A 13,751-nucleotide genomic window follows, 5' to 3' on the forward strand; every position below is an offset into this window, starting at 1 on the left:
ACTAACTGTACGATGTGTTTATTGAAGAGTACATTGATCAACTTTTAAACAGATGATGTATGAAATATAATTTTATTAACCATACATTCCATTAGGCCTAAATCTACTTTGACATGGTTTCTTGATTGGCTTGCTCCCGAATCCAATATAACTTGTAACACTGCCCTACTTCTCTCTCTCTCTCTCTCTGCTTTGAGGGAGGGAGCGGGTCAAAGGCAGCTGAGTTTAGCTTTACAATAACTCTGCCGATGTAGTAGTTAGTCTGCGAGAGGGGTAGCTGGCGGTGTGTTCTCTGCGCTGCTGACTCCCTAGCAATGGCGCTGAGGACAAGCCAACTCTTCTCCCCTTTTCTAATCGCGGTGGGACTGATTGTGGTCGCCGTTGGCCCGCAGCCTGTAATTTCTTGTCCAAGCCGGTGTTTATGTTTTCGTACCACCGTGAGATGTATGCATTTAAATCTGGAAACCGTACCTGCTGTCGCTCCATCGACAACCATCCTGTAAGTAACGTTACATTGTATCTAAAGGGAAAGTTTGTAGGCTATGGAGGGAACGGAATGAACGCACGGATTGCTGGAGGAGTAACAACCAACACAAGCGCTTTGCGATGACCATACGATCGCTTATGTTTGTATTTAAGCCAAATAATTTAAATTATGTTAATGTATCAATTCTTACCATATTTAAACCACAGTTGAGAATGCAGTATCATAAGAGCTATCCTCTTCTGGACCAGATCGCCATTCTGGTTGACAATATTCAAAGTTGCAATGATGGATTCTGCAATTTATTTTCCAGGTTTATTTTACATCTTTCATACAGATACCAAAATTCCAATAATCTACAATGCCTGATTTTTTTTTATTCAAGCTTGTTGGTATATCTGAAAGGGGTAGGAGGTAAAAAAAAAAAAAACATGGCAAATTAAAATCCACCCAAAGACCTAGTCATGATTCCTGCATTTTGACAGACCCTTTAACCAAAATATATTTTTTTACAGTTAATTTACCAAATATTCTGTCTGAAATGGGAATTGTACATATGTGCTTGTTCCGGAAACTAGGACAAAGGCTTCAGACATCAGAGCATAGTTGGAGCCCCTTTTCTTCTTCATCTCCTTCTTCCTTCCTCCATTGGACGCTTCTGAATCTGTCAGTGTTGAGTGTTGTACGGAGGAAGGCTTTGGAGGGGAAAGCATATGTCAGTTGGCTCGCAGGACTTTGAAGTAAGCAGACACCTGTCTCTTTGCCCTGCTGGCCTGCGCTCAGTCTTGTCAGAACATGAATCCGACTGTCCCTGCCTTCCCATTTTTCCACTGTAAATTGTGCACACACTGAACTCAAGCACTCTTTTGAAGGAACGCTTGATTGTGGGGAATATGTATCTCCCTGGATATGAAGTCTTTCTGCATAGCAGATCACAGTAAACCTTATTAAACAGAAGTCAGGCTGGATTAACAGCTCCTTTGATGGAGAAAAGTGAGTGTGTATGTTTGTGTGTGGGTAGAACCACGTTATGACACCAGTCCTGTGTCATACTTTCTGGTAGCTTTATGGACCCTTATGGAGGCTAAAAATACAAAATGTTCTATTTCTCGTAGCTTAACTGGGTCAGCTGATGGCTGGCTGTGAGGGCTGGGGGCAGAGGTGACTGGGTGGGCATGTTGGAGACAGGAGGTATTGTATGTAGAGGTTCATTTGGAGAGATGCTGGCTGGCCAAGCCCTGACGGTCGGGGCATTGCATTCCTTGTCCTGATCTGGCAGTGTGCCCGTCTCTGATGTGAAAATTCCTCCTCATCAGCATTCCACAACCAGGATCCTCAAAGCTCTGGGAATGTATTTTGTTATTGTTGGAAATCTCAATCTCTGTTTCCCCTTTCTCTGTCTCTCAATCTATCCATCTCTCTTTCTCTATATGTCTTCCCTTTTTTCTCTCTCCATCTCTAAGTTTCTCTCTTCTTCCACAGTATCCCCTTCTCTTTCTCTTACATTCTCCCTCTCTTTCACTCTCCCCCTCTTTCTCTTTCCCATTCTTTCTCTCTCCCTCTCTAAACTTATAAACCCTCCCTAGTTCTCTCCTGTGATGCATTTGATTAGGGGAACATTTTGGTTGGTTGGTGCAGGGCAGGCAGCTTTGTGCCAGATGCCTGTGTCTCTCCTGAGAGGCCCAGCTGGAGCTGGAGCTCAGACTGACCCCAGTTCTAATGTGGTGTGTGTGTCTAAACGCTCTGAGCCTAGTCATTCTACCCAGTGTGTGTAATGCATGCTTCTCTACTGATGTCAACCCCTGAAAGAACTCATTGGACCCTGGCCCAAACACTCCGGCTAAAAAACATACACACATATTTGTACATTAAATAAGAGAATCTCAAAAAGTAAGTGGCTGGTGTGAGATAAGTATCGTTGCACTCTAAACATCTCTCTTCCCTTTACTTCCTGAAGGGAACAGGGGGATACGGTACACCCAGGACCTGTGCTCGGTGCTCCCGTTGTTTTAACTTTCAGGGTTTTTCTTTTTTCCCTCCCACCATCGATGTTCCACATTTATTTTTCAGCTGTTGTCTCTGAGGACTCTGTTTGAGGCATAATAGTAAATGACGCTTCCTCTCTGTAACGACGTTGCTGCACTCCTGCTCTGGGATTTCCTAAGATGGAGGAATGATTACTTTCACATTGTCAGCTCTATTTTGCCATCAGCGCTCATGAATCCTCTCAGCCTGTACCGACACACAAGCCCACAGCTGTTGATGCTTATTGTTCCGCTTGCTAATGCTCTGTGAAGGCACATTTGAAGCCATAAAAGACACAAGTAGGGATGGGTATCAAATAAACAATTATTTACAGCAAAATAAACAGCATTGTTTTGAACAAATCACTATTAAAAACTCTAATGTCGTCATTATGTAAATGTAAACAAATGAAATAAACAATATTTTCCTGCAGAAGAAAAGACAGTGCTACACGGGTGGGGCCAGCAGGTAGGCTACAGAAGAAAAGACAGTGCAACACGGGTGGGGCCAGCAGGTAGGCTGCAGAAGAAAAGACAGTGCAACATGGGTGGGGCCAGCAGGTAGGCTGCAGAAGAAAAGACAGAGCAACACGGGTGGGGCCTTCAGGTAGGCTGCAGAAGAAAAGACAAAGCAACACGGGTGGGGCCAGCAGGTAGGCTGCAGAAGAAAATACAGAGCAACACGTGTGGGTCCTTCAGGTAGGCTGCAGAAGAAAAGACAAAGCAACACGGGTGGGGCCAGCAGGTAGGCTGCAGAAGAAAATACAGAGCAACACGTGTGGGTCCTTCAGGTAGGCTGCAGAAGAAAAGACAGAGCAACACGGGTGGGGCCTTCAGGTAGGCTGCAGAAGGAAAGACAGTGCAACACAGGTGGGGCCTTCAGGTAGGCTGCAGAAGGAAAGACAGTGCAACACGGGTGGGGCCAGCAGGTAGGCTGCAAAAGGACTAACAGTTCTTAGCAGTTCTTCTGGAGAAAGATCAACATGTTTGCCTTCTCTGGCCCTCTCCTGGCTTATTATGTTCCCTGCAGTCGAAAATACCCTCTGACTCGGGGTGGAGGAGGCTTGAGCACAGAGGTAGCTTGTTGCAATGTTTGTGAGGAGAGGCAGAGTAGCTCTCTTCTATCACCACCACATCACAGGATCTTCAGCCATACGGATGGGAGGCAGGCCTTTGTAGAGCTCCACCTCTAGGTCAACATGCTCACTGAGGGTGAGGGACGAGGTGTCCTGTTGGATCGTCAACCTCAACTCCTTGTCCTCTTCTGAGAACAGCTCCTCCAAGGCACTCCTTGTTTTTTACAATAGAGGGACTGTCTCCTCCATTTCCTCTCCTTCTCCTTCAGGCTCCTCATCTTGTTGCTGGTGCTCTGTGTCTGTCTGCTCCGGCTCCTCTGACAGCCCTGGTGTTGCTCCTGTCACATTGGCCTCAACAGTTTCCTTCCTCAGCCTGTCCCAGGTGGCGTCACTCACCTGCCTCCCTTTAAATCTGGGGTCCATTGCTGTGGCCTGATGCAGGAAGGCTTGAATGTCCTCATCCTGATAGCGCTCGGAGAGGTTCTCCCACACCTTCTCTTTGATGGTTGCCACAAACTGATCTTCATGCTTCACAGTGAAGTGCTCTTCCAGTTTGTGGAGGATGGGTATGATCTGTCCACAGGTGGCATTCTTTTCACATGACACACACACTGTGGATGTATAGAGGATTCTCATGAGCTGGACAAACTCCTCAGCCTTATGGAAGTCCTCGTCCTTCAGACGGTCCAGGTTGTCCTTGGTCATTGCTTTTCATAGTCGTGGGTCCAAGGCTGCTGCTTGGATTGCTGGATACTGCTCCATGAATCTCTCTATCATTAGATAGAGTTCCATCATACTATATCCTAAAAATGAATACAATACAATTCAATATATATGTATTTATTTCACCTTTATTTAACCAGGTAGGCCAGGTGAGAACACGTTCTCACTTACAACTGCGACCTGACCAAGATAAAGCAAAGCAGTGTGACACAAACAACAACACAGAGTTACACATGGAATAAACAAGCGTACAGTCAATAACACAATAGAACAAAAAAAAAGTCTATATACAGTGTGTGCAAATGGCGTGAGGAAGTAGGCAAGAAATAGGCCATAGTAGCGAGGTAATTACAATTTAGCAGATTAACACTGGAGTGATAAATGAGCAGATGATGATGTGCAAGTAGAGATACTGGTGTGCAAAAGAGCAGAAAAGTAAATAAAAACAATATGGGGATGAGTTAGGTAGATTGGATGGGCTATTTACAGAAGGACTATGTACAGCTGCAGCGATCTGTTAGCTGCTCAGATAGCTGATGTTTAAAGTTGGTGAGGGAAATATAAGTCTCCAGCTTCAGGGATTTTTACAATTCGTTCCAGTCACTGGCAGCAGAGAATTGGAAGGAAAGGCGGCCAAAGGAGCTGTTGGCTTTGGGAATGACCAGTGAGATATACCTGCTGGAGCGCGTGCTACAGGTGGGTGTTGTTATCGTGACCAGTGAGCTGATCACTGACAGACTGTTACCGAAAGCCCTTGGACTCCACTGTTGCAAAGGGGTGTAGGCCTTTCACTGTGAACTTGGTCACGGCTAGGTGGCACTCATTCACCCTCCTCAGTCATCCTCCCACTAGCTGCCAGAGTGAAAGGGCTTTGGTTTGAACCAGCGGTATTAGAGGGAGGAGTGGGTTGGTTCATTGTAGCTGCAACTTTAACAAAAATGTGCAATATCTTTAAATGAGTGATTCAATTTATGAACGCACCCATAGCTATACAATCAGCTGGCTAATGGTTACTTTTGATCATGACCCCATGTTTCTCATAATTGAGTTAACTCCGTGTGTGGGCTCTAGGCTGCTAGCATACATAGCTAACGTAGACCGGGCAACGAGAGCTGAACTACGAGCTAGGCAGTCAAACTGTTTCTATGCCTGTACATGATGCTCTTTCCATAGATGTTTGGACAGAGTGCTCGTGATTCCGCCCTTACAAGCAAAAGTCTTGTTGCACTTGTGGCAATGAGCATTGCCAGCATCGACTCTGGTGAAGTGTAACCACACTTTTGAACGTTTAGTTCTCTCCGCCATCGTCACTAGTTAAGAGCAGGGGCTTTCTTGTGTGTGTGTGTGTGCGTGCGTGTGTGTGTGTGTGCGTGCGTGTGTGCTGTAGCGTGAGAGAGACACAGGCTCCGCGCCAGAGAGATCTCTCTTCTGGATTGGGAATAGCGAAAACGCATCATAGACGAATGTCTTCATCTTATTCCAAATTAGAAACGGTTGGTGAGATAAAATGTGCAAGATAACGTTTATGTAGCAATAGTAAATAGGACATTTATTTTCTTAATTTCTCCCGTACCAAAACCAAAACCGATAACGTCGGAGCTTGTCGATACTACGGCCTTTCATAATTTAGCCCCGGGGCCCGTTTAATACCGTTAGCTTGTCTTGTAATTGTGAGGTTTGGGTGGGGAATGTTTCTGTGACATTTCAGTGCATACCGAATTGTTACGGACTGTTTCCTTTTTGGTTCTTTCAAATGTAGATGTCTTGTCTGAAGCCTTACAAATAGTCTCTTGTTATTTATTTACGTATATTAATTTCACTGCTTGTGTTGTCACATGGTCTGGCGCCCACTGCAGAAACGTGTTAAACATTGTGAAAGTGAACCCTTATTATAAACACATGGGCAACGCCATGGCAAAGGGGAGTCTGTCCATTGTAAATGTGTCAATGTGCTAGCTCTTAAAGTGGCTTGTTATGGCCTAGTTTGCCTCCTTTAAGTAATGTTTAGTATTCAAATGAGCTCCTTCATTCGCGTTTTCACTCTCACACCCTGTGGTGGATGTGGTGTTTTTAACAGAATTGCTACAAACAAACCCTCTTGAAACTCTGTTCTGTATTAGACTAATAACGTTAAAGTAACACCCGAGATTAAATGTGAAGGCTCAGCCTTTGGTTCACTCTCACAGGCTATCAGAATGAATTTCAGGTCAAAGGGTTTGCTTTGTAGTTTGGTGAATCAACAAGTCAGTTTTTCACCTGATCTTCAGCGGAAACATGATAGTTGACAGGAGCAGCCAGAATCAGAGGAGTAGCTGCTGGTTGATCTGAACAGAGTGTGATAAGACAGACTGAGTGGTTAGAGGTTGACTGAGACACTGGGGGTTCAAGGCAGGTGGGGGTTGAAGTTGAACTATACAGCATGCTACAAGGCAGGGAACCTGCTATCTATATAAGATGGTTTTGATTGGGTTTCCAGAGTGGCACAGCGGTCTAAGGCACTGATCAGTGCTAGAGGCGTCACTACAGACCCGGGTTCGATCCCAGGCTGTGTCGCAGCCGGCCATGACCGGGAGAACCGGTCACAATTGGCCCCAGCATTTCGGGTTAGGGGAGGGTTTGGGCGGTTGGGATGTCCTTGTTCTTAAGTGAGCAGTGTGTCAAGAAGCAGTGCGGCTTGGCGGGGTCGTGTTTCGGAGGACGCATGGCTCTCGACCTTCGCCTCTCCCGAGTCCGTATGGGAGGGATGGGACAAAACTGTAACTATCAATTGGAAATCACAAAATTGGAGAGAAAAGGAATAAAAAGTACAACAACAAAAAATACTAAAACTAAAAGTCCTTAGAGCCCTACTGGGTAGATTTGGTCAGGCAGGCGACAGGGGTTTACCGTTTGTCTTTCAATCCCTACTTAGAATAGAATATGAATGACTATGTATATATTAATAGTGTGTAAATAGTATTTGTGTTGTCTCTTGGTGTCTTTCCAATATATGGCTCTTATTTTATTTATTTTATTATAATAAATGTTTAACAAAAATATTAATATCTGTACTTTGTCATGTATTTGTACGTAAAGTTTGTATATGAAAACTTTTTCAAAGATGCATACATTCAGTTTTTTTGAACTCACTTCATTTGCACAAAAGAGGGAAGCTCTCGCTGCTGGTGCAAGCACACACACAGATCAAATACACAGCTGATGACGTCCTAACAATTCAAAAGATTGTTAAAAAGAACAGGTGCTTTAATTGACATCTGCTTACTTCGATTATGACCTTACGCTGATTAAGATAAGCAGAGTAAGGTGTTTACATGTCTAATGTCATACTCGGCCTACTGCCATAATCAGTTTCATGTTGAATTATTAGCCTGCATGAAACATACTGATGGCCTACAGCAGGGGCCTGAATGAGTGAGTTAGAGAGCGGCACAGACAGTCAGGGAGGGAGAGAAAAGAGGAGCTCCATTGTGTGGAATTTGCTGCAGTCAGGCTTTGTGAGGCGTTTAGTCTCTGCAGCATTATGGAATGCAAAGCCAGAAATCCACAACGCTTTGCTCATTTGCACAGGGAGATTGTGCCGAAGATAGTTGTTGAAAGGAACCCTACTGGCCTCTCTCTTCCTGTGGCTGTCCTATAGAGGGTGGAGAGGGGGGTGGGCAGCGTGGCTGCTGAATCCTAATGTTGTTGAAGTGGTTTTGCACCATTTCCCTAAAAAGAGCATTGTCATAGCGTTATTAGTTACTGCATTGTTCCACCAAGGATGTCTCCTAAAAGTTAGATTCTCCTTGTGACTTGTTTAGGAGTTTTTATGCATGTACAGGAGGGGCTGTGTGTGCATAGTTGCAAATCAAGCATATCAATACTTTGCAGCCATGTTGTCAGTGAATGGTCTCATTGGAGGGAAATCTGGTGCTGAAGTGGATTGCTTTTTTATGCCCTCATAATGAACCTTTATAATGCTTGATAAGAACTTTGTGACTGTTGGTAAGATAGATTCCTGGATGAAGACATTAAAGGATGTCAGAGAAGAAGACACAATACCCTATAGAGAAAAGTGAATGGGGAATCCCTTTATTTCAAATGTCATCCCTGATTATGATCGCAGTCACGTCTCCTGTGTCCTTCTGTGCTGCTACACTGCCTGTGAAAGCTTTCTCTATTGAATGTCTGAGAAGCAGTCCAGGCTGTTGCATTGGCAATGGCCCTCAGGTCCTGTCGGTGCTCTGTCCAACTCCTTCAGGCTCTGTGGGATTCTACACTGCAGGATACAGACAGAGACGTATTGAAGAAAAGCTCCAACCATGTTTGGAGATTGAGATGACCTTGTTCTTCGAGGTGGGGAGACTGCCATGTTCTTGTTTAACAATGTATGAGTCATGCACGCCCAGAGAGAGTCCTTGGCTGTCCAAGTTGGGCATATGTCAGAAAGCTAAACAATCCCCTGACTGAGAGAGAGAGAGAGAGAGAGAGAGAGAGAGAGAGAGAGAGAGAGAGAGAGAGAGAGAGAGAGAGAGAAAAAAAAGAGAGAGAGAGAGAAAGAGAGAGAGAGAGAGAGAGAGAGAGAAAGAGAGAGAGGTGTATGTGAGAGGTCTTTGGAGGTGGGGCAGAGAGAGAGACTTGGATTTTTCTGCAAGGACATACAGAACCAGTCAAACGTTTGGACACACCTACTCATTCAAGAGTTTTTCTTTATTTTGACTATTTTCTACATTGTAGAATAATAGTGAATTCATCTAAACTATGAAATCACATGGAATAATGTAGAAACCAAAAAAGTGTTAAACACATATATATATATAATATAAATATTTTAGATTCTTCAAAGTAGCCACCCTTTGCCTTGATGACAGCTTTGCACACTTTTGAAATTCTCTCAACCAGCTTCACCTGGAATACGTTTCCATCAGTCTTGAAGGAGTTCCCACATATGCTGAGCACTTGTTGGCTGCTTTTCCTTCACTCTGCGGTCCAACTCATCTCGAAACATCTCAATTGGGTTGAGGTCGGTGATTGTGGAGGCCAGGTCATCTGATGCAGCACTCCATCACTCACCTTCTTGGTCAAATAGCCCTTACACAGCCTGTTGAAAAACAAATGATAGTACCACTAAGCACAAACCAGATGGGATGGCGTATCGCTGCATTATGCTGGGGTAGCCAGGCTGGTTAAGTGTGCCTTGAATTCTAAATAAATCACATACAGTGTCACCAGCAAAGCACCCCCACACCATCACACCTCCTCCATGCTTCACGGTGGGAACTACACACGCGGAGATCATCCGTTCACCTACTCTGCGTCTCACAAAGACATGGCGGTTGGAACCAAAAATCTCACATTTGGACTCATCAGACCAAATTACAGATTTCCACTCGTCTAATGACCATTGCTTGTGTTTCTTGGCCCAAGCAATTATCTTCTTATTATTGGTGTCCTTTAGTATTGGTTTCTTTGCATAAATTCAACTTTGAAGGCCTGATTCCCGCAGTCTCCTGTTGAGATGTTGAGATTAGAGGTCGACCGATTATGATTTTTCAACGCCCATACGATACCTATTATTGGAGGACCAAAAAAAGCCGATACTGATTAATCGGAAGATTTAAAAAAAAAATGTATTTGTAATAATGACAATTACAACAATACTGAATTAACACTTATTTGAACTTAATATAATACATCAATAAAATCAATTTAGCCTCAAATAAAATGAAACATGTTCAATTTCGTTTACATAATGCAAAAACAAAGTGTTGGAGAAGAGAGTAAAACACATCGACAACAGCCTCCCTCGAAGCAGCGTTACCCATGCAGAGCAAGGGGAACAACCACTCCAAGTCTCAGAGCGAGTGACTATTGAAACACTATTAGCACGCACCCCGCTAACTAGCTAGCCATTTCAAATTGGTTACACCAGCCTAATCTCGGGAGTTGATGGGCTTGAAGTCATAAACAGCTGCTGGAAAACGCACGAAAGTGCTGTTTGAATGAATGCTCACGAGCCTGCTGGTGCCTGCCATCGCTCAGTCAGACTGCTCTATCAAATCATAGACTTAGTTATAACATGATAACACACAGAAATACAAGCCTTAGGTCATTAATATGGTCGAATCCGGAGACTATCATCTCGAAAACAAGACGTTTATTCTTTCAGTGAAATACGGAACCGTTCCGTATTTTATCTAACGGGTGGCATCCATAAGTCTAAATATTCCTGTTACATTGCACAACCTTCAATGTTATGTCATAATTATGTAAAATTCAGGCAAATTAGGCGGCCCAAACTGTGTGCAATGAACGCAAGAGAAGTGACACAATTTCACCTGGTTAATATTGCCTGCTAACCTGGATTTAAAAATATATACTAAATACTATATACTGTATGTTGATTTTAAGAAAGGCATTAATGTTTATGGTTAGGTACAGTCGTGCAATGATTGTGCTTTTTTCGCAAATGCGCTTTTGTTAAATCATCCCCCGTCTGGCGAAGTTGGCTGTCTTTGTTAGGAAGAAATAGTCTTCACAGAGTTCCCAACGAGCCAGGTTAGCAGGCAATATTAACTAAATATGCTGGTTTAAAAATATATACTTGTGTATTGATTTTAAGAAAGGCATTGATGTTTATGGTTAGGTACACGTTGGAGCAACGACAGTCCTTTTTCGCGAATACGCACCGCATCGATTATATGCAATGCAGGACACGCTAGATAAACTAGTAATATCATCAACCATGTGTAGTTAACTAGTGATTATGATTGATTGATTGCTTTTTATAAGATAAGTTTAATGCTACCTAGCAACTTACCTTGGCTTCTTACTGCATTCGCGTAACAGGCAGTCTTGTGGAGTGCAATGTAATCATCAGGTGGTTAGAGCGTTGGACTAGTTAACTGTAAGGTTGCAAGATTGAATCCCCGAGTTGACAAGGTAAAAATCTGTCATTCTGCCCATGAACAAGGCAGTTAACCCACCGTTCCTAGGCCGTCATTGAAAATAAGAATGTGTTCTTAACTGACTTGCCTAGTTAAATAAAGGATAAATAAAGGTTTAAAAAATATATTTTTTTTAAATCACCCAAATCGGTGTCCAAAAATACTGATTTCCGATTGTTATGAAACCTTGAAATCGGCCCTAATTAATCCGCCATTCCGATTAATCGGTAGACCTCTAGTTGAGATGTGTCTGTTACATGAACTCTGTGATGCATTTATTTGGGCTGCAATTTCTGAGGCTGGTAACTCTAATGAACTTATCATTCAGCAGTGGTAACTCTGGGTCTTCCTTTCCTGTGATGGTCCTAATGAGAGACAGTTTCATCATAGCACTTTTTTCGACTGCACTTGAAGAAACGTGTAAAGTTCTTGACATTTTCAGGATTGACTGACTTTCATGTCTTAAAGTAATGATGGACTGTCATTTCTCTTTGCTTATTTGAGCTGTTCTTGCCATAATATGGTCTATTGTCTGTATACCACCCGTACCTTGTCACAACACAACTGATTGGCTCAAACTCATAAATAGGAAATACATTCCACAAATTAACTTGAAACAAGGCACACCTTAATTGAAATGCATTCCAGGTGAATACCTCATGAAGCTGGTTGAGAGAATGCCAAGATTGTGCAAAGCTGTCATCAAGGCAAAGGGTGGCTACTTTAAAAAATATTTTTGGTTACTACATGATTCCATATGTGTTATTTCATAGTTGTGATGTCTTCACTATTATTCAACAATGAAGAAAATAGTAAAAATAAGGAAAAACCCTGTAACGGCTGTCTTCCTCCTCCTCAGACGAGGAGGAGTAGTAAGGATCGGAGGACCAATGCGCAGCGTGGTACGTTTATTAAAACAAGCAAACACTGAAACAAAACAATAAAGGACACGTGAAATAACCAACCGAAACAGTTCCGTGTGGAACACACAGACACAGAAAATAAACACCAACCGAAACAGTTCCGTGTGGAACACACAGACACAGAAAATAAACACCAACCGAAACAGTTCCGTGTGGAACACACAGACACAGAAAATAAACACCAACCGAAACAGTTCCGTGTGGAACACACAGACACAGAAAATAAACACCCACGAAACACAAGTGAGAAAAGGCTACCTAAGTATGATTCTCAATCAGAGACAACTAACGACACCTGCCTCTGATTGAGAACCATACCAGGCCAAACGCAAACACAACAGAGAAAACGGAACATAGACAACCCACCCAACTCATGCCCTGACCATACTAAAACAAAGACAAATCAAAGGAACTAAGGTCAGAACGTGACAAACCCTTGAATGACTAGGTGTCTCCAAACTTTTCACTGGTTCTGTATACAGGATACAACCCTCCACAACATAACCTTCCCTCCAAATCAAATCTCCAAACCTATAACCTGATTTTCAAAGGATTTTTACTACCAAAGATTCTTATTTCCAGGCTAACAAACAGAAACCTGAAAACACCATCCAACCTGGAACTGAGTGAGTAATGCTTAGTCTGAGCTGGATAAGCTCTCTTGAGAAAGATACCCTCCCCCTGAGCTTGTCAGACCAGACCTCTTCATTATACAACCTCACAAGCGAAAAGTCAACCTCCCAGCACAGAGTACTCATTGAAATGAAGGATAAATTCACCCAGCTGGAGGTACGGCAGGTGGAGCTGGAACAGCAGGTGAACACACTCCAGTCAGCACAAAAAATAGTCCAGCTCAACAACACTCCCTCAACCAGACCTGGAGAGATGGAGGTGGAGAGACATATCTGCACTATGGACTGTGGTGAGACAACATCAACAGGAGAAGAGCAGGAGCAGGAGAAGAACAGAGCACTAGAGGAGAAGGTGAAAGTGATCGAGGAGTAGTTGAGAACGATGACATGTGACAGAGAACAACCCATTAAAGAGCTAGCCACCCCCGCAGAGTAGCCACCAGAACAGCCCACTCCAGACCCTGACCAAAGTCTTGAACACCACAGCAGAACAGTCCACCCCAGACCCTGACCATAGCCTCGACATCACAGCAGGACAGACAAATGAAGAACCCCGAGCCCAGGGGATCCCACCCCCTTTCAGCCACCCTGATAGTCCTCCTGACAAACCCCCACACCCACTGAGTCCTTATGGACTCAAATGGGAAATATATACAAGAAAATCAACTTTTTTCCAAACACACAGTGTCTAAACTCTGATGTCCAAACACCGAGCGTGCCCTAGACCTTCTGTCTGAGGACCAACTAGGGTCACCCAGCCACATAATGCTACACACAGGCACAAACAACCTTAGAACACAGCAGGAAAGGGTGGCCACAGCACTCGAGCAACATATCAACAAACACTCTTCCCAGACCAGTGAAACACTCTCCCAGACCTGCGGGTCCCTCCCCCCGGACCTACACCTAGAAAACCCACACCGAGAGGACCAACATCCAGACTACAGCACCACCAGCCACATC

At 43.7% G+C, this 13,751-nt stretch overlaps 1 protein-coding gene across 1 annotated transcript in view; it reads left to right on the plus strand.

The window, feature by feature from the left end:
* The first annotated feature begins 201 nt into the window (after positions 1 to 201).
* Positions 202 to 13,751, plus strand: part of LOC110498067 (peroxidasin) — a 96,806-nt gene continuing 83,256 nt past the window's right edge. The window contains exon 1 of the mRNA XM_036955011.1: positions 202 to 499. Within this exon, the coding sequence (XP_036810906.1) occupies positions 315 to 499 (185 nt within the window). The 5' untranslated portion in view covers positions 202 to 314. The remainder of the gene's footprint in view (positions 500 to 13,751) is intronic.

Source organism: Oncorhynchus mykiss, chromosome 19 (assembly GCF_013265735.2).
Source record: "Oncorhynchus mykiss isolate Arlee chromosome 19, USDA_OmykA_1.1, whole genome shotgun sequence".
NCBI classification, from domain to species: domain Eukaryota; kingdom Metazoa; phylum Chordata; class Actinopteri; order Salmoniformes; family Salmonidae; genus Oncorhynchus; species Oncorhynchus mykiss.